We start from the raw sequence: 25693 nt of genomic DNA on the forward strand, positions 1-25693 counted from the left end.
TGAATCAAAGAAATTGCACATCAAGTGTCACACTGCAAGTTGAAAATATTTTTTTTCTGAAGCAGCACACTAGCCGAACTCTGTAATAGGAAAAGAAAGAGGATGTAACATAATAACAACAATAATTTTAAAAATCCAACCAACCGAAAAAAACCCACCAAGAAAACCCCTCCAGTGAATATATCAGTTATGATTTTGATAATTTTATTACTCCCAAAATAATACTTACTGTAGATGCAGTCATAATAACATTAGAGTTTACAATGCACCTAGGGCAATATTGTGCTTCTGTTTACAATACTGTGTTTGCACTTTGCCCACTGAAAAAAAAATTTGGCTCAATATACCAATCCTTTTAGTTATTCCAGCAAAAATTTCCTGTGTATCTTTAAATTTATAATGATAATCCCTCATGATTATTATTGATAGACGTGACCTCTCGCTTTCTGGAAAGAGCTTTTGAGACCGGATTAGATGTTAAGACCTCTGAAACTTGCTGTCAGAATGCAAAGAAGTGTTTCTTAACTTGCTCTCAGTCCCAGTTGGCAACTGGAGTAAGGAATAATCAGAATAACTAAGAAAAAAAACCCAAACCCCCCCCCCCCAAAAAGTCAGCTAATTGGTGTGCCTTCTGCTACATTAATAAAAAGGACCTCACAGTATATATCCCTGGAAACAAAGTAAAAGCTCTGTGCTGTTGCAAATGAGCACATTAAATGCATGAAATGCAAAAGTCAAAAATATCTGTACATTAATGAGGATGAAGAAGAGCACACGCATCACAAAAACCCATTTTTCTCTTTTTAGTCAAATATTATAAACACTGCTTTATTCCTGCTCTGTGGTCCTGCAGAAAGCTGAATATGAATAGAAAACACTACTTTTAGCAGTCAAATGTAAAAACTATGAATGATAAGAACGAGTTAACAAGAAGATACTGAAATATTTGGGCAATATATGTCTTGGAATTAGACATGTCTACATAACGACAAATTTAAGAAAAGGTTTATGTTGCCAAACAGTTTTGATGGAACATCCATTTGGACACCTGCTCTGACCAGACTCAAGAGTCTACATATTTATTTTCTGACTGTTGATTTATTTTTGCTCTAAAAAAAGGTCTGTGGTAAATGCATGTTTACACAGGAACTTGTGCTCTCCATTTTCAGCTGTTAACCTTGAAATCCCATAGATTTAATGTTTCCTGTTTATAAGGGTGAAACACAGCACTGCCTTCATTTTTCTAAAATTAGCCAAAGTATAATTAAAAAGTGAGTTGATAAAAAACTTATCCAAGGGATAGATATTTGACAGTAGATGATTTATAAGCACACAATATGAGCTGCCCTCATGCAAAGATCCAAAGAGCCTGGTATTCTATCATGTACAGCTAATTTAAGAAAATAGATTAATTAAAAAGGCAAGTACAGAGTCATTCTTTTCTGTAATATCCTCCAGATGCAATTCTGAACAGCACATGGTAGTCCTGACCCCTACATATTCATCTTTTTCTGAATATCTTGTGGTAATGAAGTCTATGGTGTCATTAGAGTGAGGTCTGTGTAAGTAGAGTAAGTCTTCTACCAGGACAAATAATATTGTTGGAAAAAAAAAACCAAAAATGAAACAACAAACCAAACAAATGAAACAACAAACCAAACATGATATTTAGCTTGTGAGCATTTTTTTTCCAAAGGCATTTTTCAAAAGTTGAGAACAGTACTTTGGATTTTTACTAGACATGCTAACTACTCAGGCCATCTGAGTCAAAATGTACTTGGCTCTCATGTGGCAGAAGAAAGATTTTAGCAGCAGGAGAGGTGATAAGATGATTATGTTTAATGGTAAAGAAAAACAATAATGTGCAGTACAATAAATACCTCTTCAAAGTTGATGACTTCATTATTTGATAGTTAGGACTTTAATTTCTTAGCTTATCCTTTGCAAGTGCTAAGTGAACACATTCATTTGAGGATCCAAACCAAAAGTTTACAAATAGGGTGACTGCTTTGTGAAAAACTATGATTCTGAGAAGAGGAGGTTTTTGCCTTGTGCTGATTGTCTCCAAGCTCTGCCTGGCAAGTGGTGGTTAATAAGTTCAAAATCTGCACAAGGTGGCTTTGGAGCACTGACATCTAGTTTTGCAAACACATGACAAAGGGATGCTGACAATCGGTTGCATGGTGTCATGGTTCTGGGAATGTGGTGTCTGAAGAGTGTTCGTCTATCTCGTTATTGAACACATCAAAACTGTGCCACAACTCCCAATCGTCCTTGTCATTTCCCACTTTACTTTTTCTTGCAGTAGTTTATACCTACTCAGGTGCATGACAAAAATGTATCAAAGAATTTGAAATCCAGATATTACAGGCTTCAGAACAGTGACTGCATTCTTCAGGAACCCGAGCCACATCCAGAGGTGACCACCTCTGACCAGGAGGTTGGATCAGACATCTCATCTGCTCCTCCCAGGGGAAGCTGTGAGTCTCTGTGTGAACTTGACACAGGACACACTGGATGAACAAAAGATTCTTTGCTTGTTATAGAGAATCATAGAAATATAGAATCATTAAGGTTGGAAAAGACCTCAAAGGTCATAGAGTCCAACCTTTGGCCAAACACCTCCTTGCCAACTAAACCACAATAATCAGTACCATGTCTAGTTATTTCTTGAACACTTCCAGGGTTGGTGACTCCACCACTTTCCTGTGTTCCAGTATTTAACCCATCTTCCTGATGTCCAACCTGAATGTCCCATGGCACAACCTGAGGCCAGCCCTTTCAGAATGGTGCTCACCTATCACTGAGTACTGACTGACCCATGTTCAACCCCTATGGCCTTCGAAGCTCGTTTGAGTATTTGCTGTTACCACCTGCACCTTCACCGGTAGCTGCTCCAGCCAGAACCAGCTCCCAGGCTTTCAGGTATATCACAGCACCCCTCCTACTCTTCACAGCCAAGCCTCCACGGGCCAAAAGGGTGTTAACTCATCCTTATGGTCCTTTCTGGTATTGCTGGGACTCTACCTGCAGATGTTTGGCTGTGGAAATGGACTTCTACTCCATAAAAAGATCAGTCTTAGACTGCAAATTTTCTTAATTCTTGGTATTTACTAATGCAAAAAACCACTCAGGGAAATAAGCCATGACATGCTTTGAGTAGTTTACTCATGTCTACCACAAGAGGGGTAGTTTAAAAGATTTTTTAATGTTTGTTTTTCTCCAAAAGGAGCCTGGCTTAACAAATGTGCACCCAGGTAACCTGAGTATTAAAACTTCAGAATTTATAACTGAAAATACTTTCCTCACATAAGAGGTAATACTGCTGGACACTTCAACCAGAAGGAATATGAATTATTTACTTTCTTTTCAAATCGTATGTATCTCAAGCTAGTTTTTAAAAACTCACTCTAATGTTTGAGTGCCTAAAATTTAACATTCAGGGCCAAAAAAAAAATGCCAAAAGAAACTGAAACAAACCTCTGTCAGTGAAAGAGCCTCCTTCAGAGTTTCAATAAATGCCATTAACAAAAAATGCAATACTAACCTGAAGGATCAGTTTTAGAAAATACTTCATTCAGTAGTGCTAATACTTCTAAGTGCCAACAATATACAAAGCATACTTCACTTCTCTTTCAATTCCATGTTGGATTTTATTAAATAGTGTCTGTAACACAGAAAAGTGTATTAGAAACATTGATATCAACAGTCTGCAATTTTTTCATGTGGTAGACATCTACGTCTATTGCAATGATGTGCTTTTTCTTCCAAATCTAGTAATCCCTTTCTACATTTCCCCAAAAAAAGCATGATAACCTCTGGTTCATCTCCTTCTAGCAACTGTTATGCAAGATCCTAGATGGTTTTCTGTCTCCTCAAAAGCTATGCATAGTCCAAATGTTCTTAATTCTTGCAGATTTGGTGCAAGGCAGATTCATTTTTCCTATTGACTTCCAAAATATCTGATGCTATCATAGGCCAATCTCAACTGACATTGGGAAACTCTGACATGAATGAGCAATGAGTTTTATAAATTCTAAATTACAGCTATAAATGAATTAACTATAAAAACTATAAGGAGCTGGCTCAGCAAAATCCCAAACCCCTCTATCCTAATGACACAAGCCTAAGCTTTTGCTGACTGCACTATGACACGCACAGACCTGATCTGTTTGATTTGCACATGAATGCTGACATTTTTTAAGAATTACAGCACTTATAGGCAGTGCCTACAATAATTACTAACTGAACAACTCCCTGTCTTTCTGTGCTTCTTATCTTCCATTAAACCAATTTTTTAAACTTCTTTTCCCATGAATGTGGAGTATAGAGTCTCCCTCCATGTGACCAAGCCCAAAAAAGTGACCAGACTATGGAGGAAGATTGTGCTCTTTGATGGGAATTTCCTCAGCCTTGGTTTGCAAAGCTCTTATGTACTATGCTAGCTTTCCCCTGAGCTCTGCCTCAGCTGAATACTCACTGCAGAACCCAATCCCAGTGTCCATGTTACAAGCTAGTCTTTGGTTCCTTATTTCATCCTGCCATGGAATTACACATCTGGGACAAAGTTGTCTAACAAGATGCCTCCAGTGAACATCCAATCACATCTCTGTCAAAGGCAAATACCTTCTTTTCTTCTCTGTTTGAAGGCTGAATAGAATCAGGTGAGCTCTCCGTGAGTGGAAAAGAATGGCTTTCACTGACATTTGAATTGAATCTATTGCAGTTGGTCTCCCAAACATGACCACATCCTAATGTTTTGAGGTTTTTTGTGAGGGGCTGTAATGTTAATTGTTCACATTCTTCCTGATCTGGAAGGTAAACAATACTAAATATATACCCTCATGAAGTGGACAGGGAAGAGAGATGATAAAAAAAAGGATAGATTTTGTGTGATGTAAAGACAGGCTTGTGAGAGAAATCTCAGTTTAAAAATATGGGTTTCACTCTCTGGGTCTCACCACAGACCCCAGCATTACTGGGCAAAACACTGACTAGGTCAAATTTAACAAATACACTCTATCTCTCTTGGAAACATAAAACTTGTATCTGTGGGATATCCATAAGAACTTTAAAACATTTCTGCCAGAGTATTGGTAAGACTGGGCAATTGAATCTCAGAAGGCAGAAAACCTTTCCTTTTCTTTCAGACACCTGATTCTGCTTCATACAGGAAGATTGCTGAAACTGGCTTTTTCTGGCAGCCTCTTAGTGAGATTTCTTTTTCAAAGAGTGAAGCACAAATGCTTAAGTACAAACACGCACACAACTCCTAGGATTTGCAGTGTGATATCCTACACACATACAAATAAATATATACTCCAAATAACTAAATGGTTCCTGTACTGACCAAGAGACCCACAGTGGGCTCTGTGTACCCCTTCAGAGTCTTCTGGGAGTACTGGGTTTCCTGTTGTCTCCACTTCTCATTTGCAGCTCTGGACAGATTCAGTGCTCCCTAGAGGACCACCAACAAAACCATCTGGCCTGTGATAACAAGGAGAGCAGGAATCATTGGGACCCATGCTAATTAGAATCAACTCACTGGATTTCTTCCACCTGACACCACGAGGGGTACAACATCTATTTCTGTTGGTCTTGTGACTATTTCTACAAAAAGACTGTAAATGTCTTAAAATTATTGTAACCACTGCAAGTTATTTCCTCAAAAATTTGATGGTTATCTGCAGTGGGACTTTGGTCTCCCTTTGATCAGGATGTCCTTATTTTTGGGGATGCTTTCTCTATATAAAAAAAAAAAATGGGTGGTCACAGGAAGGGAATGGCAGAAACTTCCCATTGCTCTCATGACAAGAATTTCTTCTGGCATCACACACAGCATGGAATTTGTGACTTACTTCCCTGAAGCTGAAAAAGCTAAGCTTGTGAACAAATGCAAGCAGAGGGGTGCATCTGAGCATGACCAGTTGAGCACCAGAAGTCTGATCAGGGTGCCTCAGGTGGCTGCTTGCCCTTGCACTGGCAGTTCGTAGTGAACTGCCAGCGAGTGAATGAGTGAGAGAGTTATCAGCAGCCACATTTCCGAGGCAGTGGCCACAGTGCACTCAACACCCACCAGTGATCACCCGATCATGCTCTTGGGAGCTGCTCTTAACAGCCAGTTTTGCATATGTCTGCAACACCTGTTAATAGAAAGACAGGAATTGTCAAAATGCAAAAATCTCTTCTTACTTAGATGAAAACGTGGTACAGGTCAGAATTAATTGCACTGATAAATACAGGGAGGGCAGGGGTGGAGAGGGGAGGGGAGGATAAGAATCCTGGACAGCATTGTAGCAGTCCATTTTTAGTTGTTTACCCATTTTGGCTCTGTGGTTTGACCTGTCCAGTCCTCAATTGTAAGATTGGATGTAAACATTTATGGCACCAAAAGACCATTCCAGGTGCATTTTAAAGTAGGCACTGATTAGTGTGTATTGTATTTCAATTTTCTGTTTTATTTAGAGAAGTGGAAGACAATGACAGAGCTTTACTAACTCCTAGATTAGACAAATGAAGATTAGCCTAATTTAGGCTAAAGCAGTGGGATTACTCCAAACTAGAGAGGGTTCACAAAGGTCCCTCTCAGTGGTTGCATGGGCTTGTCCTGTTCCAGTAATGCCTTGCTCCAATCAGAAATGGAATCCTATAAAGGTGCTGATATATGTTTTTCACATATATGGGACTCTAATCAAAGGGTCCCTGTGTCTCCCAAGGACCCATTGTGACAAATATTCTTCCTCTTTTCCTCCATACCAGTGCTATCAGTTTATAGCCCTCACTGCAAGTGCAGGATTTTGCTGCCATCACAAATTACAAATTAAGGGTTTAGTTAAAACTGCACAAAACTACTAATATAAGGCATTTACAGACACAAGTTTCTGCTTCAGGGAAGCAAATTAGTTTTTTTCAATGAGTGGAAATTTCATCAAAATTTTATGACATCTACACCAAAACCAATGAAGGCAGCTAGGATACAGTTCCTGAGATGCTGGTCTCAGATGGGTTTCCTGTCACAAAGGGGCATGATGTTAATACCCAGTCAAAGCCTTGAGAGATTTTGTTGGATGCTTGATGGTATCAACATGCAGATTCTTGCCAGCTGTCACTATTGACCTGGCTCAGCCGCTCTCTCATTCCTGAAATATGCTGCCTTAGGCAAAAACAAAGGACTCACGAAGCAAAATGGAAATCAGAAAACCCACAGACACCATACAAAATGCTAAAACCTCCCCGGCTAAACAGAGGATGGGAACTTGTGGTGGTCTGAGATAGAAAATGGGGAGATTGTCCAATTTTATAGTGCAAAGCAGGTCTAGGATAGTTATGATGCAAACTCCCTCCTGAATTGGAATAGACTGGAAGCTGAAAAAACTTCTCCCACTTGTTGCATATAGGTAAAACTTTATAAAAGAAAGGCCTTATAAAATCAGGCCTTGCTATTTCAGCTGAATTAATAGCTAGCCTGTTAAGTTCCCATGAGAAAGAATCATAAGAATGAGAATCAGTTTGCATAACAATCTATTCTTGTAGGAAGGCAGTTTGCATCTGTGAAAAATAAGAAGTCTATCCCGTGAGAATCCACAAAGAAAAAATGTAAACACCTGTGTAAAGAGAGAGTCTTAGCACGTGCACACAGAGGCACCTTCTAACCAATAAATTGAGAGGCAAGAAAGTTGTTAACCAACTAGAATCAAACACAGTAACTTAGAAAACTGGGTAAAAATAGACTAACATTAAAGTGGGGTTTTTGGCCACTGGAACTGGGAAGAGTTATGCCCATCTTTGCAGCTATTATTACACCCACTGCTTTTTCACAAAGCAAATTAGACAGACTTATTGGCTCACTTCAGCTGGATGAAGCCATAGCTGAGGCTGTTGCATCCTGCCAGACCAGAGGCAAACACCCACTTGGTCAAACAAAAATGTTTGCACTATGAACTGCTGTGTCTCTGGGATTTCCTGTAACTGCTAGCAGACCTTTAAATATCATGAGACTCACAGGCCAGAATTTTCAGAGGTGATCTTAATTGTACAGCTGTGGAGCTAGACAGCAGATCTTCATAGCTTGGAATATTCCATGGCACAGAACCTGCACTGGAGTTTTGTTCTTATTTCAAAGATATGTTGCAATGCAGTAATGTGACTGTAAACTTGTGTGCAGGGTCAACAACTCTGAGAAGGGCTGGCTACAAGAATAAAAAGATCCCTCATCACCTTTATAACTGTGACCACTGAGTAGAGAAAACTAAAATGCTGAAAGAGAAGTGATTTACTTTTAGAATTACTCTTAAAATAACTCAAGTGCCCGTTTTGTCTCATTTGTTGTAAGGGATTGTGAGACTGTGAGAAAAAATGTCCTATCCATGGCAAAGCAAGGAAACCACCTGGAGTTTTTGTGTAAGAAGCATTGTTCTGTGACCACTGGGAGGGGAACCTCAAAAAAATTAAACAAAATTCTCCTTATTAATATCAGACCCGATTAGCAGGAAATAAAAAATAATTACACAAACTATACTATGCTTTAAAAATGTGTCCTTTTCTGTGACATGACTATCAATGTCATGGAAGAAGTGAAAAGATCTGAGACTATGGCATATTTTGGTGCCAGTATCATTACTTCCAAAAGTTGGTTGTGTACTCTTAACTGCTCACAGCCCTTTTTAGACCCATTCATGTTACAGCCACTCTCAGTCACAATTATATTATTGTCTTTGTTTGCTATGGACAGTGGTTTGATTTTCAGCCTTGTTGGGTCTGTTAAAACTTGATCATTATCAATCTAATTTCCTGATGATGAATTTTCTGTGATGAACTCTAGCTCCTGCTGCTGGATGGCATTTGCTTTGTCAAGGAATGGTTCTTCTTGGTCATCAGTGTGAAACAACGGTACTTTCTTGGCATGGGCCTCTCCAGTTCAATTTCAGTTGAGCTTTCAGGGCTGTGTTGAAGAGGTTTATTCACTTGGGAACTCAAGCAGAAATTTGAGTAGGATAAAAAGGAACCTTAAGCATTTAAACCACTTTCTGTGCATATGATTGTGCAAAGATTTTTGAAAATAATCATGGAAAATACAATTTTGGGGGCAGATTGACTGTTCTGAAAGAAATTGACATATACTGAAAGTTCTCCCATCATTTTGAGAGTCCTTTTGATGATGAAACTCACCCACTAATTCCTTCCTGAGCAAAAGGAACATGTCAATTTACAGGGCCTGTGAAAATGCCAAGAAATAATAACCTTATAATGAAAAGAGAATAGATATTGGGGGGAAAAATAGTTTTTTCCTCCTATGTGATTATGTGTAGCATATTGTTCTCAATTTTTACAAAACACTTCAGAAATACCAGGTTGTTCCAATTTCAATTTAGACTTCTAGAAAGGGACCTACACTGTTACATGCAAAGGTACAGCCACCCATTTTATAACATTCATAGACTAGACTAAACTAGGCTAGACTAGACTAGACTTGAATATTTCAGTGGGAAGGGACCTACCATGATCACTAAGGTCACCTATAGATTCTGTAACAGTAATAAAAACAAAGTTCAAATAAATTATTCAACTAAATAAGTAATATTGACTTTCTAAAGTTCTTATAGGAACTAAAGGTGTCTCAAATTTCCCTTCTGCAAAGTCAAAAATATTTTTTTAAAAGTTTGCAGCTTTACTGTGTACAAGAAAAGAGTTGGATGCTTTTTATGTTACAGCTGTGAAGCACAGACAAGCTATACTACACCTGGCATGATTTATGAACTACCAAAGTTACTTGCTAAGATGGTTTATGCGACACAGGGATATTTATCATAAGCTCACCCTATGAAGAAATAGAGATGGACTGTGCCAGAACAGTATGCAAATACTCTCACCAACACAGAATGCCCGCTGCATGAAAACTGTTGAAACACAGCCCTACATGCCCTAAAATTGCTCACTTCTAACCCAAGCATACCAAGTTCAAGCCACCTAAGAGCTACAAGCAGCATATCATATATCCTTGCTCCTTGCTGCTTCTCTGATGCACCTCTTTCACATTTTCAGTAATATGCAAATCCCTGAAAGAGGGTCCCAGGTACCGGGGTACTTTACCACCCTCCTTAGCTTTTCCCCCCTTATTTTATCCTCTACCACGTTGCTATTTCTATTCATTTTCATGGAAACACTGGCTTTACAAAAACATAAACTAAGAGTGTCAATAAACATGGGCTGAAAATCCAACTTCATCCAGAATTACTGAAAAAACCCAGATGTGTTTGTTATAAACACATGCCTGGCCAACTTCAGCTTTGCCTGAAGATCACTTTTATTCTTGATACAGGATTTAAGGATTTAATGGAACAGTCAGGAAAACAAACACAATATATGTGGGTGCCTCCAGCGCACCCACAGCAGGACTGAGGGGAGGTGTGGTTTGTGCTGCAGTTCTGCCTTGATTACCAAGCTAAGGTGTTGGCAGGGCACCTGCAGCCTAGTGCATGCATCTTGAAATTTGGGAGGACACTTTGCACCAGTCTCAGACTGCTGTGGAGGGCGGTCACTCCTGATCTACAACAGTGTAAGGGTGAGTAGAGAGTAAACAGGGCTATTTTGGTTTGTGCCCTCAACTGAACTGTGAGGACTAAAGGCTGGCCTGGAACTGCAGGAAGAGAGACACTATTTCTTTGGTTGTCTTGAGTTAGAGTTACCAAACTCATCTTGGATGTGCACAGCTGGTAATATCAACAAAGTCTGCTTTGGACACTTGCTTCCAGATTTAATCTAGGTCATCTCTGCCTTTTCCTTTCATATACACTGACCCGCTCTTGCCTGCTCTCAGAAGAAATTTCAACTCACCTCTTTGTAAAGATCATTTTGTTTCGCTAACAGATCTTTACTGATCTTTGCTTACTGAAGTTCAATTAGTACAAGAGAAAGAGAAGTGAAGAATCCTTTCTACATTCTGCACTAAGGAAGATTTTCCACACTCAGAAGCCAGAGGACAAATTTCCCAATGCATAAGCAGTGCAGGGTGCATACAGCTAACTCTACAGTTCATTTCATGCCCTGTAAAATAAGGATGTCAAATTTGCAGCAGGAGGGTGTGATAGGTCATGTATTTTGATGTCAGCTCTGTGGCAAGTGCACATGGGGAAGAATAACCCCGAATGTACCGGTACAGGATGTGGGCTGAGCTGCTGGAAAGCAGCTCTGCTGAGAAGTACCTGGGGATCCTAGTGGACAACAAACTGTCCATGAGCCAGCTGCGTGCCCATGGATGAGTCAGGCTGTGGGATCCTGGGGTACATTAGAAAGAGCATTGCCAACAGGCTGAAGGAGGTGATCTTGCCCTGGTAAGACACATCTGGAGTGCTGTGTCCAGCTTTGGGCTGCTCAGTACAAGAGATACATGGAGCTTCTGGGTAATTACAGGACTAGAGCATCTCTCTAAGGAGGAAAGACAGAGGGAGCTGGGCCTGTTCAGCCTCAAGAAGGGATGACTGAGAAGGTACCTCATCAAAATCTGCAAGTCACTGAAGCACCAAGCAATAGGACAACAGAAAATGGGAAAATGATGCACAGGAAGGTCCCTCTGAAGATGGGTAAGAACTTTTTCTGTGCCAGTAACTGAGCAGGTTGCCAGGAGAGATTGTGGAGTCTGCCTCACTGAAGATGTTCAAGAACCATCTGGACTCCATCCTGAATCATGGGCTCTAGCATGACCCTGCTTGGGCAGGGAGGTTGGATCAAATGACCCACTGTGGTCCCTTTGAACCAACCCATTCTGGGATTTGGTGGCTGGGCACTTCTGAGTTTCTCAGTGAGGTCTGAGGGCAAAAATTCCACTTATCAAACCCGTGGGCTATTATGGCTATGCCAAAACCTCAAGGCCAGGAGATTCATTGAACCCTTGCAATGGTTAGCCATTACAATGTGACTAAATCCTCACAGCAAAAATTGCAAATAGTACAAGCAAATGGAACCTCTTTATCGGCAAGCATCTGTTTGCAGTCTATTTTAATCCTGGTATATTCAGGTTTCCAAAGAATGAAAACAACGATGTGGTCTGAATTTAAGAACAGATGCCAACTGATGCCTGCTGGGCACAAACGTGCTGGTAACCTTCAGTATCAGAGAGGGAAATGAAACCCAATACAAAAGGCATTAGCAAGAAGACAAGTGATGTATTTCTCTGTAAGCAAAACAGAAACCATTGTGCATTAACTGGAAAGAGGACAAGAAAATTTGGGGCTTGATTCCTTAGCTCATGTTGGCAGTCTTAAGACATGATTGAAACCTGGCAAACTTGACTTCTCTTACTCTAAGCAAGACACAGTTTCATGTCACTCATGCTTGTGACGGGGTGACAGAACATACTGCACTCATTTTACATTGAAGGCTTTATATTCTGTAAAGCTATATCCTGGATTATCACAGCAGCTTGTTACTGTAGCTATGGGGCTGGCTTGTAGTCTGCCTTTCATCTCCAGGGTATGCCCAAAAGTGCAATGGAGCTGGGGAAGTGGCTGGAACGCAAGTCATATAAGCCATATAAGTGGTTGAGGGAGCTGGAGGTGATTAGCCAGCAGAAAAGGAGCCTCAGGGGAGATCTTATTTCTCTCTACAGCTACTTGAAAGGAGATTGTAGTGAGGTAGAGTCTCTTCTCCCAGGTAACAAGGGACAGTACAAGAAATAGCCTCAAGTTGTACTTTTTTTTGGCAACAGCCACTAATGGGAAAAGAATGAAAGTCATCCTGTTGGAAAAGCAGTTCTATGAAACATCACCAAGCATGGGGCTTGAGTTTTTTCTATGTGTTGACATATTCCAATAACAACAGAACAGAATGGTTTGGGTTGGCAGGGACCCTTAACATCACAGAATGGTTTACATTGCATGGGAACTTAAAGATCAGCACATTCCAATCCCCCTACTATGGGTCAGAACACTAGGCCAAGTTGCTCAGAGCCCCTCCATGGCCTTGAGCACCTACAGGGATGGGTTATCCACAGCTTATCTGGACAACCTCACCAGCCCCACAGTAATGCCTACAATGGACCAAATTGTTCTTGCTATCCCACCAGTATTGTGGACTGAACAACAAATGATGGAGTTTTGTGGTGTTGCATTTCATGGCTAAACTCTCCATGTGTACAAGCCTTTTCCCACACTTGAGCCTTTCTAATACCACCCTCGTTTTGACTTTAATGTCTAGTAAGGGTTGAGCAGAAATATCTGCCTTTTCCTGAGCAGACACTAATGGTTTATTTCTTTCACCATTGATCCATTGATTTACCTGAAAATTATCCCTGTAGTTCTGCCAGTTCTTGTAGTTTAAGGAAGGGGAGGAATGATAAAAGGCATCAGAAAACATGTTTGGGCAAGTACAGGCCTCCTACATTTTGGATTGCTTTAAATAATTATGTATTTATAGGACAAACATGCAGAGGTGTCAAGCTAAGATTGAATTTGAAGGCATTGGACCAGTGTAACTGGATAATATAACATGTTGGAGACAACAGCTTAAATGCCATCTAAACATCTTGCCTGTTCTACATACATGCCCCATCTCTGAAGTGTTCAAGGCCAGGCTGGATGGAGCTCTGGACAATCTGGTCTAGTGTGTTGGACCTAGATGATCTTTCAGTTCCCTTCCAATCAGGCCATTCTGTGATTCTGTGATTCTATGTCCCTTTTTATAGACCATCTGAGTTGACATGTGAAATGACCTGCACTATGATTTCTTGCTTCTTCTCATATAAACCCCTTCACATTTCTTCACCTGTTAATCATGGAAGGAGGGAGAGCAGCATCTTCTTCTGTTGTGATCCCTTGTGTCTGTTGATTTCTTCACTAAGGAGAACGTCTGTTGCACCATGTGTCCCAGCAGACCTGAATATATACCTGTTTTATTTACATTCCTAAAGATCCTTAAAGAAAACCTAACTGTCAATTTCCACAACTTGCTTCTTCACAAGATGCACAGGTATTGCAGGTTGCTTTTCAAACTTGGACACTGCTATTATGGCAGTACTGAACAGTTCAAACTCTACATCTAGATCACTACCTCATGCTGGGCTGGGAGTTAAACCTAGTCACTTGTTTTCTCAGCACTGTTATTTGTGACAATATTTGGGCTCCAAGCACAGTTAGCACAACATGATTCTCCTGCAACTGGCATTAAAAATTCAGTTTTCCTGACTCACAGAGGATCAGTATGATGATAATACATTAGTCATCAGCAGCTGGACACCTGAAAGGCTTAACTCAGACAAAATGAGGATGGAGAAGTTCAAAAAAGGAAGCTAGATCCAAGTGATAGCTTGGATATGACCTGCTGTCTTTTAAATCCTATGTCTCATAGACTCTAATCTCAGACACTTCTGTTGATTTTCTGTCTACTGCATGTTGCCTGTCTGCTAGGTGATCTCATCTTGATATAGACTAGAATAATAATCAAAGCACAATATCTAATATCTTTCCCAGAATTTTCATCATAATTAATTACTTCACTAGTTATTCTTGTAATTCATGTAAGTTACTAATGCTTCTTTGAATTTAACTAAACCCTTGGATTCATGATCTTTCCTTTGGATTCACGTGTTGTGAAACTGACATCTTTAATTTCCATCTCTGCTTCTGAATTCTTATATTTTGAGGCAGAAATGTCTATTCCTCCATGTTGACATAACTGTATTTTATATTTTCTATCACCTCCTGCTTGTCCTATCATAAAATAGTCAGATGCAAGAGCATTCACTCAATGAATATAATATCTGCATAAAGCAGGAAAAGTCAAAGGCTATTTTAACTTGATCTGAAAGTAAACCTCTACAGATTATGCCCTTCTCCTATATTCCATCCAATTCCTGAGCATTCATACACTGCATGTCTAATACCTGCTAAGGACAAATCTCCACCCTACTGAACACCTCAATCAAATCACAGGATAAATCTAATTTTTACTTATTTTTACTGAGGACATGTTTTTAGCAATTTATCTCCTTGAGCTTTTCATAAAATTTGGATGAAAAAAAATTCTCCGTCTGTCTTCATTGTCTATTATAGTTTGCTCTCGAACTTAACCCTTTGGTTTAGTTTAGTTTAATTCTGAGTGAAAGTGCCCACACATTAATTCTGTGCGATAAATGCATTTCAAAAATTAATTCAGATCCTATTGTCTGAATGTCCCCATAAAATAGGTTCCAGAATATGTGTGAAATACATTATATTACATATATATAAAAGCAATTATTGTATGTTTTTATGTTTAATATCTGTCATCTAGAGGGAAAAAATAAAAAAAACAAACTCAGAATGTTTTGCAGTTTTAACACCTTGAAGTGTTTAAACATGAAGTTCTTCTCTTTCTGAACCTTATGAGTGGTTCTTCCCTGTCCTCCCACCTCAAGCAATAGATGTGTCTTGCTGGGACTCATCCTGCAGTGGTACTGACACGGCTGAGACTCTCCTGATTTACCAGTCTCATACCAAGCACGGGCATGAGCTTGTATCTGATTTTTGCCATCACCTCTGCCTGCTCCCCTCACCTGAGAAAGCAGGCTTCCTCCCATGTTGTTTCAGTGTTATAGCTACGGAACCTGAAGGATGGAATCCAGCAGTGGTGTGCGTCATCACCTCAGAAAGAGATCAGTGATGTTATATTCCTGTCATCTCATAAATTCACACCAAAGGTGTTGATGTGCATAAAACCCTATGAGCTTTAGGAACCTGTAACTGCAAACGCTTGGTGTCCAGACATCCTACTGTCCTTAAAAGCTGCTTCACATGAACTATTGACCCTCTCACTCAGAAGCTGCTGTTTCTCTGCTGCTTGCAGATCTTGTCACCATGATATGTGCCAGACTGACATTTCTGTTGCAGCTCCCATTAACTGGAACAAAAACAATAATTTGAAATTGCCAACTGTGATGAAATGAAATGTTTCCATAGAAAGCACTAGGCAATTATTTTATGCTAAAGTTAAAATTGTGGGCAGGATGCTCCTGTGAAGATTTTCCATCTAATTTGTATTGTGACAGACATGATTAAGAGGTGGACAGAATCAAAGCATCACGGTGTATAAGTCAGAGCATAGAAAGGCTAAGAGTTTAACTCTTCTAATAGCACAATCAGGTGGCAGCAGTGCTGTTGGCAATATAGATTAATTTTCAAAATTTTCTGTCTGAAATCTGTCAGCAGAACTAGCAGTCATCAGCAGACTGCAGAAACAATTTGACATGTCTAAGGAAGGCAACTAGTTTGGTTTTTAATGAATGGCCAAAGAAAAAGCTCCTAAGGGTATATAGAAAGCAAGAAAAAAGCAGAAAACATTATAAATGGAAGTACAACCGTTTATCTTGCTGATGTAATACTTACTCCCAAATCCACTAAAATAAACAGCAGACACCCAAGAAGCCTCTGTGGATTTTGAATAGAGATTTTCAGATGAAAAATACAAGATTCCAGAAACCTATAATGTAACATGGTAGCTTGAAATTTTTTGCTTCTGTTTCAGATGTGGACAGTGTCTATTGTGCCAGAAAATTATGTTTTTCACATCTATGTCAGTTGGTATAAGAGCACATCTGCTATCATCTTTTCCCACAGACCATACCTCAGGTAAAATTTTACAGCTTATTGTGCACAGCAGGAATTTATAATGACCTCTCCATTTAGATTACCATCACTACAGAAAAGTAAATATGCCAAAACCATTTGAAACTTAAAAATCTGTTGTCCATCAAAGCTAAATAGGAGTCCAGGATTTGAAAACACACAGTAAAAGAGTAATAGATGTGATATCACAAGTCATTATATTAATGCAGCAAAGCTTTCTTCCCACTGAAAGAGTCCAGGACTTTATCACAAAGTCACATCAAAGTCTCTGGCATTTAGCCTTTGGAGAATATCTACTTCTTTTCTAAACACTGGTGTAGACTTAACTGGATTGACAGCCCCAGGACGTGCCCATACAATTTAGCTAAACAACAGGAACAGTGCTGTCAGAGTGAGACGCCTCTAGCTCTGATCCCCAGGATATCTGTGAGAGAACAGTTTTGTCTTTCTGCCCTTTAAAAAATTCGGTCAGCATCAGTCTTATGGGGAGAATGATTTCTCTACCTGTTTGAGACTGTCAGCTCAATTTACAAACCTTTTTTCCTAAATTCTTAGCTGGTCTTTGTATATAGCAGATTTCATTTAAATTTTATGCAAAAAAAAAAAAAAATCACATCACATTCTTCTGTCCATTGCATGCTACCAAAAGACAACACTCATCTGGTGGTTTTGGAGGAGACAGCTTAGTTCCAAAGAAGGAGGATGTTTTTTGCAGCTTAGGTACTAGACCAAGCATCAGGCTATATGAGGTTTTAATGCAGAGCACTTTGCTACTGAATTTATCACAGACAATAGAATTTAAAAATGACACTTTTTGGAAGGTCAATATGGAAGACATGCAGTCCAACCCCTATCCTACTCAAAGCATGGGTTACAGGTTCAATCAGCATGCTCCAAGCCTTTTATAATGATGTTTTGAAAATCTCCAAGAATGGGGACTGTATACCCTCTCTCTGCCCCTTTTCTATCTCTTGGAGATTTCTACATTTTTACAGGGCTTAAACAGCCTGGACCCCTTCCTTTTTCTTGATCTTTAGTCTGCCAACATAGATAGACTATCTCTTCCTGTTTGTAAAAGGCTTGTCTTTCACAATAAAACACCCTCAATAATAACAACAATAAAGTCCTAAAAATATTTTTAGGTGCTTTTGTGAATCTTCACAAATTGCTTGACCATAATAATTTCAAAACTAAGCTATGCAAGTTCAGTGTCCAACGAGGTGACTCAGAGAGGTTATGAACCAATGAATGGAGGTGAAAAAAAGACATTTATTGGTCAAGTATTTTGAACAGCCTTAATCAATATCTCACCTTTTTGGTATTACTAGACTGTTGCTTTTCTTGTCTGAATTTTCCTGCCATATAGTGCATGCAGTCTCAAACTTAGTAGAGAGGAACCACAACAAACATTAACAAAATCAAACATTGTACAAAGAAGAGCTTAAGATGTAATCACAATCCATCTTGAAGTTTGATTAAGTGCTCTAACAACTTGACTAAGAAGAAAAAAAAAATCCAGAAATAGAGTGCTGCTCTAGACAAGTACAGGATGAACAACTGGTAAGCTAAAAGGAAAAATAGGATAGTGCATTGCATTTCAGACTTCAAGTACTCAAGACCTGCTTTGAAACTGATTCTCTCCCAGACAATGGGGCTCTACTTGTCTGAGGTTGTTGATGTTTTTTGTTTGTTTGTTTGTTTTGTTTGTTTGTTTGTTTTCCACATAAGACCTGGTAGAAATATAATCCCAGAGTTTTAGTTCATATCCACTCATTTGTTGCTAGGCATTCTATGATGAGTGAAGCATCAGTCTGAATTCTGTCTGTATTCAACTTCCCATCTTTGAGGGATTTTAAAATTTTTTAAAATCACTTCCAGATTCAAGCACAGATTGCTTAAGTGAGTGCTGCAGCTTAACAGTAAGTCTCCTGTTGATCTCAAGGCCCATGTCTTTGTGCTTACTGACAGACAGAACTGCTCACAGGCTTGACACAGCTGACAAACCATCTGTTTTGATGCACTGCCCAGGATCTCAACATTTCCAAACAATAGTTTACAGAAGTAGCCATTGGACTGCAGGAACTGTGGGACTTAAACAAATAATCAGAAACTAAAAGGCAGGACAAACATAGTATGACTCACTCAAGAATTTGCAATGAAAATGTATGGTTTGAAGAAATTCTTTGTTTAGGAATCATAGATCAGTGAGACATCGGTCTGTGTTGTGAATTTTCCATGAAAACAGAATACAGCATAATTTATGACGTTATTAGTAATTTTTACAGTTTCTGAGCAAGATTTTTACTAATATATTCAAGTATATTAATAAAAAGCTTTATCTATGTAAAAGCTTTATCTATGTACAGAAGATAGATTTTTAGTAGAATCATGGAAAATTTTAGCACTCAGCTGAACAAAATGCCTCTAGAAAAAACAGTATTAATCACTTCACTGTATAGTAGAGTGTAACTGCTATATATTACCTTTCCATGAATGAAATTATGCAAATTTTATAGCTCTAATAGTCTTGAACCAGTACTCTCCCACTTATCCTCACATATGTCTTTGAAGTACAGGGATATTAGAGCCTTCTTCCTCTTTTTGCCTTCTGCTGTCCTCTGCATTTGCCATCACGTCCTCTCAAATTTTGCAGCTGATACAATTACCTACTTTAAATCACTATCTCCTTCCCCAGCAACTTTCTCCGTGATGCTGGGCCAAAGCTTGTTGGGACCAAGAATGTCACCTGGAAGAGGAGCACCTTTCAGGAGCAGTGAAGAGCAGAGGTCATTTTGCACTTGCTCTTGTGTAACAAACTTTTCTCCCCTCCTACAATTCCATAAGGAGTATCTTCACCCAACACACATATCAGGAGCATGGACCACTGGGGACTGGGATCACAAATGTTGGATAGCTTTATGCACATGCATAATGAGAGAGAACTGTGCAAGGTCTTGTCTTCACCCTTGCAGTCCTCCTGCAGAGAATCAAACTGACAGCAGCCAAGTTACCTCAAACACCTCAAAACTGAAACCAAGGTCTCTTAACCTGTCCTAACACAGATCACTGTTCCTACACAAATCTAAGACTGGCAGCTCTTGTATCTAACTGTGAAAATAATTCAATGAAGGTCCTTGTCTGAGGCATAATTTCCAGCCTCTTTAATCAGATGAGGTGTCCTAAGCTTTCTTGGTGGACAGGTTTCTCTGAACAGCATCCAGCTCAAAAAGTCTCTTCTGCTGGTAAAATTCTCTTGCACTGACCCTCACATAGCAGAATACTTGTGTATTTATAAAAGCTACATTTATCTAAAGCAATTTAATAAGACATCAAAAATTTGCATGCTACTCCAACCAGAGAGAGCTAGAGCTAACAAACCTCTCTCTCCCTGTTCTGGAAGCCCTCTGCAGAATTCTTGCAGCTTCTACATGCACATAAACCAATACCATTTCAAAGAGTCCCCCAATTGCAAATTGACTCACAGTTGGAACTGGTGTTGACGTCCGTCTGTGTTGGTGCCAGGCTGTACTGAACTGGCCCTTCAGACGTGGCCCTTTCTGACAGTAAATGGCAGAAGAGAAAAAAGGAAGGGAAGGGAAGAAGACAGAAAGACGGGAGAAAAAGGGAATGTTTAGATATCACTGAACAGATATGCAAACAACATCTACTGTTTTTAACACAATCTCTTACCGTAAATTCCTCCCCCCTCCAACATACACACTTTTTCATGCACACCAACACACCTCCCAGCCAAAATCCAGGCAAAATGGTTGTATATAGAGTTCTTCCAAGCTATCTCATTTACTTTGAGTGTCAGCCTACTGGAAATTCCTTTAACAGATGTCATTAAAGAGGGTGGAGGACACGCAAGCTGCAGAATAGAGGATGCTATTGCACTAAGTATGTGTGGGATTTCACTGACAAATCAGATATTTGAGATAAGACCCTTGAAGATCAGACTGTCAAGACTGAGTTTATCTTTCAACATTTCTGTAAGGACAGATGCATACGATAAGACCTGAATGTCAAATATGAGCATGTCAAACCTGCTGTCTTGTTCATTAATAGACACTGGATGCAGCAGAAAAGTATATTTGCAGCATTTCTTGTTATGAATACCTTTACCCTCAAAAAAAGTGCAATTCAAATCCTCTCTGGAATTTAGGTCAGCAAGGGCTGTGTTATTAACCTGACATGTGTCTCCTTTGCAGATTGCGTTTGTGACTTTGCTATGGAGGGAATAGGCCCTGTCACAGAAGGTGCAGAGGTACAGGCATCAGACATCTCTGGTGTTCTTCATTTCAGATGTGCTGCTCTGTAAGTGAGGCACCGGAGGTGGAAGACTGAGAACCTCTCAGTTTGAAAACATTTTAATCCACATATTTTGACATTTTAGTTAATAGTCACTATATTTTCAATCTAGTTCTCCACTTTTTAGTTCTTACTGCCTTCTCTGAAGTGTTGATGTAGGACCATTGAGTATCTATGTGCTATATTGTGAGCAACTCAAGGAATTGGAAAGGGTCATGGAGTTTTTAACAAATAAAGTTTCTGTGCTGCTGCTACAGTATAGTGAAACCATGAGCACCAATGACATTTGCCATGTAAACAGCAGATTTTACCAGTGAGGAAGAGAGGATCTTGGCATCTGTCCTTCAGCCCAGCTATTATGGCAACAGTGAGGGATTCTAAATATCATGCTATAAATAAGCAGTTTCTTTATTGAGTTCATTAGTTGTCATAGAATCTGACTGGGTCATATACACTACTTAATAATTAAGATGGATGATAAAAGAGAGAGTAGGTTTACATTAGATATTAGGAAGTATCTCTTAATAGAGGTGACACACCGGAACAGGTTGCCCAGAAAAGAGAAGATGTGGATCCCCCATCTCTGGAAGTATTTAAGGCCAGGCTGGAGGGGATCCTGACCAAGCTGGTTAAGTGGAAGGTGTCCCTGTTCATGGCAGGGGGGCTGGATCTTAATGATCTTTGAATTCTCTTCCAACCAGAAATATTCCTTGATGTTATGTAACAGCATTCACATTAGTTACAGGATCTTTCAGAAAGGACATGTGGAATTAAGCTTCATTTGAGAAAGCTTTAGAATGCATAAATAAGCATTACACCATCTAGAAACACTCATTATACTAGTTGAAGAGCAATTAATGCTAAGTTCTTGCTGACAGACTTTCACCTACTTATATAAATGCAGAGCAATAGCACTGAAGTAATTTGTGTCTTGAAAGTGAAAAGACTGAGGGGGAATTCCACTTGTATAATCTCTACCTTGCAGCGGAATCAGCCAAAGTAAGGTATAGTCAAATTCACCAAGTTCTGGTGTATTATAAAGCTTTAATTTACTATTCTTGGGTTAACTTCGACAGAAGATCTCAGTCACTTTTGAGCTTTAACACACTTATTTGCATGCTGCTGTTTATTTATATGTCTGCCTGCAAAAGCTTTTAACTAAAAATCACCAATAGTACAAATGCATTCATGATTGCTAAAGGAATAAGCAAAAGATAGGAATTTGGTCATGAGCTCTTGTTCCCTTGCTGTTTTACATGTGACAAAAGCCCACATTCTCTCAATGAGAGGAAAGTGAGGTGATGAAACACTGCCCTATTGTTTTTTCAAAGATCACATTCTGTTCAGAAGTACTCTTTATTCAGTGCTATTTTTCTAGTTTTTCCAAAACAGCCTTCTCAGATGTATTAAAAAACATCATGCTACCTATTTAGGCTTCATTTGTTCCACGTTTTTCTAAGAAAAGACTTCAAAGGTGTTCTTATTGCTTATAAAGTTTTTCCCAGAAATTGCCCAACTCTATTCCAAGTCGTTTTGATCTCCAGCCTCTATTTTAGCATAATAGCTTTGATTTCTCTAATTGCATATTATTTAGCACTCATCCTTCACAGATTGTTTACCCCCTCCTTTTCATGCCTTTGCTTCTTTACAAAGGTATTTTGAATGTTCAATATTTTTCAATAACTCACTACCGCTCGAATTAAGTCTTTATTTCTTGAAACATTTTTTACATGTTAAAACTGAAAAGACTCAAGTACAAGGCTTGTAGAAACCTCTCTGCCCAAATTCTGAGTTAACACATTTTGCCACCATATCTTTCTGTGAAGTCTCTTGAAGGTGTCTTCAAAGCAAGAAATAAGAAACCAGAAGTGGTGGTTTTTTAAGGTATAAACATATATCCTATCTTTTCAGTGCTGCTGAAAAATGCTTACTATCTGTCATTTGTCAAAACTCTTTGGACTTTGTGAATTGCTTTTTCCTTTTTTTAGGGAAACTGTGAACTATTTCAGAAGCCCTGAAGCAATACTACATACTGAAATATGTTTATATGGGTCACAAAACCACTTTCAATAAAAACTGCATTTATAATTTCAGCAGTGCTATGATTTTCTTTTATTTTCTTAGCACACTTATTTACAGCTTAGCTTCTTTATAAAAAGGAAAAGTAGAGAACCACTGATCTATAGAAACAATAAAAAGTCCAGACAAAAAGAACAATAGTTTTGTAGTAGTGCATAAAAGCCTGAAAACTTGATTCCTTCCTGCTCAGATTCCAGACTATTAAAGCCATCATACTTACATTTTTTTATGCTAGGTAATGATTTTTAAGGCAGGGTTAAGAGGAGAAGGTTAACAGGGACCTACTGCTCTCTTCATCAGCCACAAGGGAGGGGAAAAAAAAGATGGAGACAGACTCTCCTCAGAGAGGCACAGAGAAAGGGTTAGAGCTATCAGGCACAAGATGCAACACAGAACACTAACTTAGAGAGTTTAGGAATTTTTTTCCCCAAAGAAAAAGACTGCCACTGTACAGTCTTACGGATGTCATGAATACTCCATTCTTAGAGCTATTTTAAAAAATCTGGTCACTGTGAAGAGCACTAGCTGGAGTAGTGTTAGTTTTGAGGAGAAGGAGGCAGTTTCAACCTCCACAAGTCCTCCCAACCTGCATATTTTTATGAGTCATGACAGAGGTATTTAGTAATATTAAATGTCAGTATTTACCTGCCACACATTTGAGAGATTAACCACTGACAGGTGCTGTGATGCCTTCAAGAGAGATACTTTCCACCAGCTAAAAAAAAAGCAAATTTAGTTATCTATTGCATTCTCTACCTGGTTTCACATGAAGTGCTCTGTACAATTCAACCAGAGATATCTGGAATGAACAGTGCAAAATGCAAGATAGTGTCCTGGGGGAATCAAAGCAGCAAAAAAGATGCTGTGTTTGCACAGATATAAAAGTCAAGATAAAGGACATACAGAGAAATTGTAGTCCCTAAAATCTCTTTTGGCAAATACCTTTCTGCTCAAGGAATGAAACAGGAGTTACCTATTTCAATTTTTAAAAGATGGAAGTGTAGTTTACACAGTGGTAGATCCTGAAAATTAGCAGGTTACTGGGCATCCTGGAAATGTACCTCTAGCAGCAAGATGGTGGTGTTTGTTTTCAACAGGAAGCATCCTCAGCCCTCTTTGACAATAAGCCAGGATTCAGTGTTTCACCTTCAGCCTCCCAAATTTGCACCATGGCCAAGAAAGAGCAGCCAGGGCAATATAAGGAGCAAGGAATTCCCTCCAGAACAGATGCAAAGCCCTGTGGAAACAAACACCATCAGCTGATTTCTTCTTACAAACTCCTTAGCCACCAAATGGTCCCTCTATCAAATTCATGTCTCTTTGGTGTAGAGGCAAGGATACTTTGTGGGACAGTACCAAATGCTTTGAATAGATCAAGGTAGATGGTATCAGTCTCTTTTCTCATCCACTACCTCTGTAACCCCATCATAGAAGGCCATCAAATTTCTCAGGCATCATTTGCCTTTAGTGAAGACACTTCTGTCACCAGTCACATTATTACTTTCCATGAATTTTACCATTGTTTCTAGGAGGATCTGCTACACAATCTTGACAGACACAAAGGCAAGAATGACAAACCTGTAGCTCCACAGGTCTTCCCTTTTCCTCTTTTTAAACATGGACATTATATTTCCTCTTTTCCAGTCAGAGGAAACTTCACCAAACTGCCACAACTTATTAAGTATGATAGTGGTATAGCCACTTTCTCCCACAGTTCCCTTTGAATTCATGGATGCATCTCATCAGAATCAAAAGCCTTATGCACCTTTAGGTTCTGAGCACCTCACCCTTTTCCATGATCAAGTTAACCAGGTCTCCTGTTTCCTTCTGGAGAGGCCCACATTTTTTCCTAGTCTTCCTTTAATCACTGATGTATGTATGGAAGATTTTCTCGTTGCCCTAAACATCCTTGAACAACTTTAATTTAATCAAGTCTTTAGCTTTCCTAACCTGATCCCTGGCTGCTCAGACAATATCTCTGCTCTCCTCCCAAACTACTGTTCTTGCTTCCATCCTCTTCCTTTTTGTGTTTGAATTTGTCCAGGAGCTCCTCATTCATCTGCATAGGACTCCTGCTGTTTCTGCCTGACTTCCTCCTTACTGGGATGCATCACTCCTGAGCTTAGAGAAGGTGATCTTTGAATATCCTTGAATACTTTTCTTTGGCCTCTCATCCCTTCAGGGAGTTATCCCATGGTACTAAGCAAATTTCTGAGGAGGCCAAAATCTGCTGTCCTGAAGTCCAGGGTAGTGAGCTTGCTGTGTGCCTTCCTCACTGCCATGAGGATCTGAAATTCCACATTTTATGGTCACTGCAGCCCAGGCTGCCTTTGGGCTTTACATCCTCCTCCTCTTCTTGTTGGTGAGAACAAAATCCAGCATAGCACCTTTCTTCATATTACTTGGAGAAGAAAGTTATCATCAACGTGTTCCAGGAGCCTCCTGGACTGCTTGTGCTTTTCCATGTTGTCCATCAAAAAGATATTGACAGGGCTGAAGCCTCCATGGGGACCAGGGCCTGTGAACACAAAGCTGCTTCTATTTGTCTATAGTGCCCTGTCATCCAGAGCACTTTCCTCGTTGGGTGGCCTGTAGCAGACCCCCACTACAATGCCATCTATCATATCCTGCAGGGAGCTGCACTCAGAAACTAATGCACCAAGTCAGAGAAACTCTGACTCTGATGTTCTGGCTTTCCTTATGAGAAG

General features: G+C 39.5%; 1 protein-coding gene across 2 annotated transcripts in view; it reads right to left on the minus strand.

Annotated features, from left to right (window-relative positions):
* Positions 1-25693, minus strand: part of NRG1 (neuregulin 1) — a 462970-nt gene that overhangs the window by 275785 nt on the left and 161492 nt on the right. For both annotated transcript variants that reach the window (XM_033084640.2, XM_033084637.1), the window contains exon 2: positions 20078-20152. In XM_033084640.2, the coding sequence (XP_032940531.1) occupies positions 20078-20152 (75 nt within the window). The remainder of the gene's footprint in view (positions 1-20077; positions 20153-25693) is intronic.

This window comes from Catharus ustulatus, chromosome Z (assembly GCF_009819885.2).
Source record: "Catharus ustulatus isolate bCatUst1 chromosome Z, bCatUst1.pri.v2, whole genome shotgun sequence".
Lineage (NCBI taxonomy): Eukaryota > Metazoa > Chordata > Aves > Passeriformes > Turdidae > Catharus > Catharus ustulatus.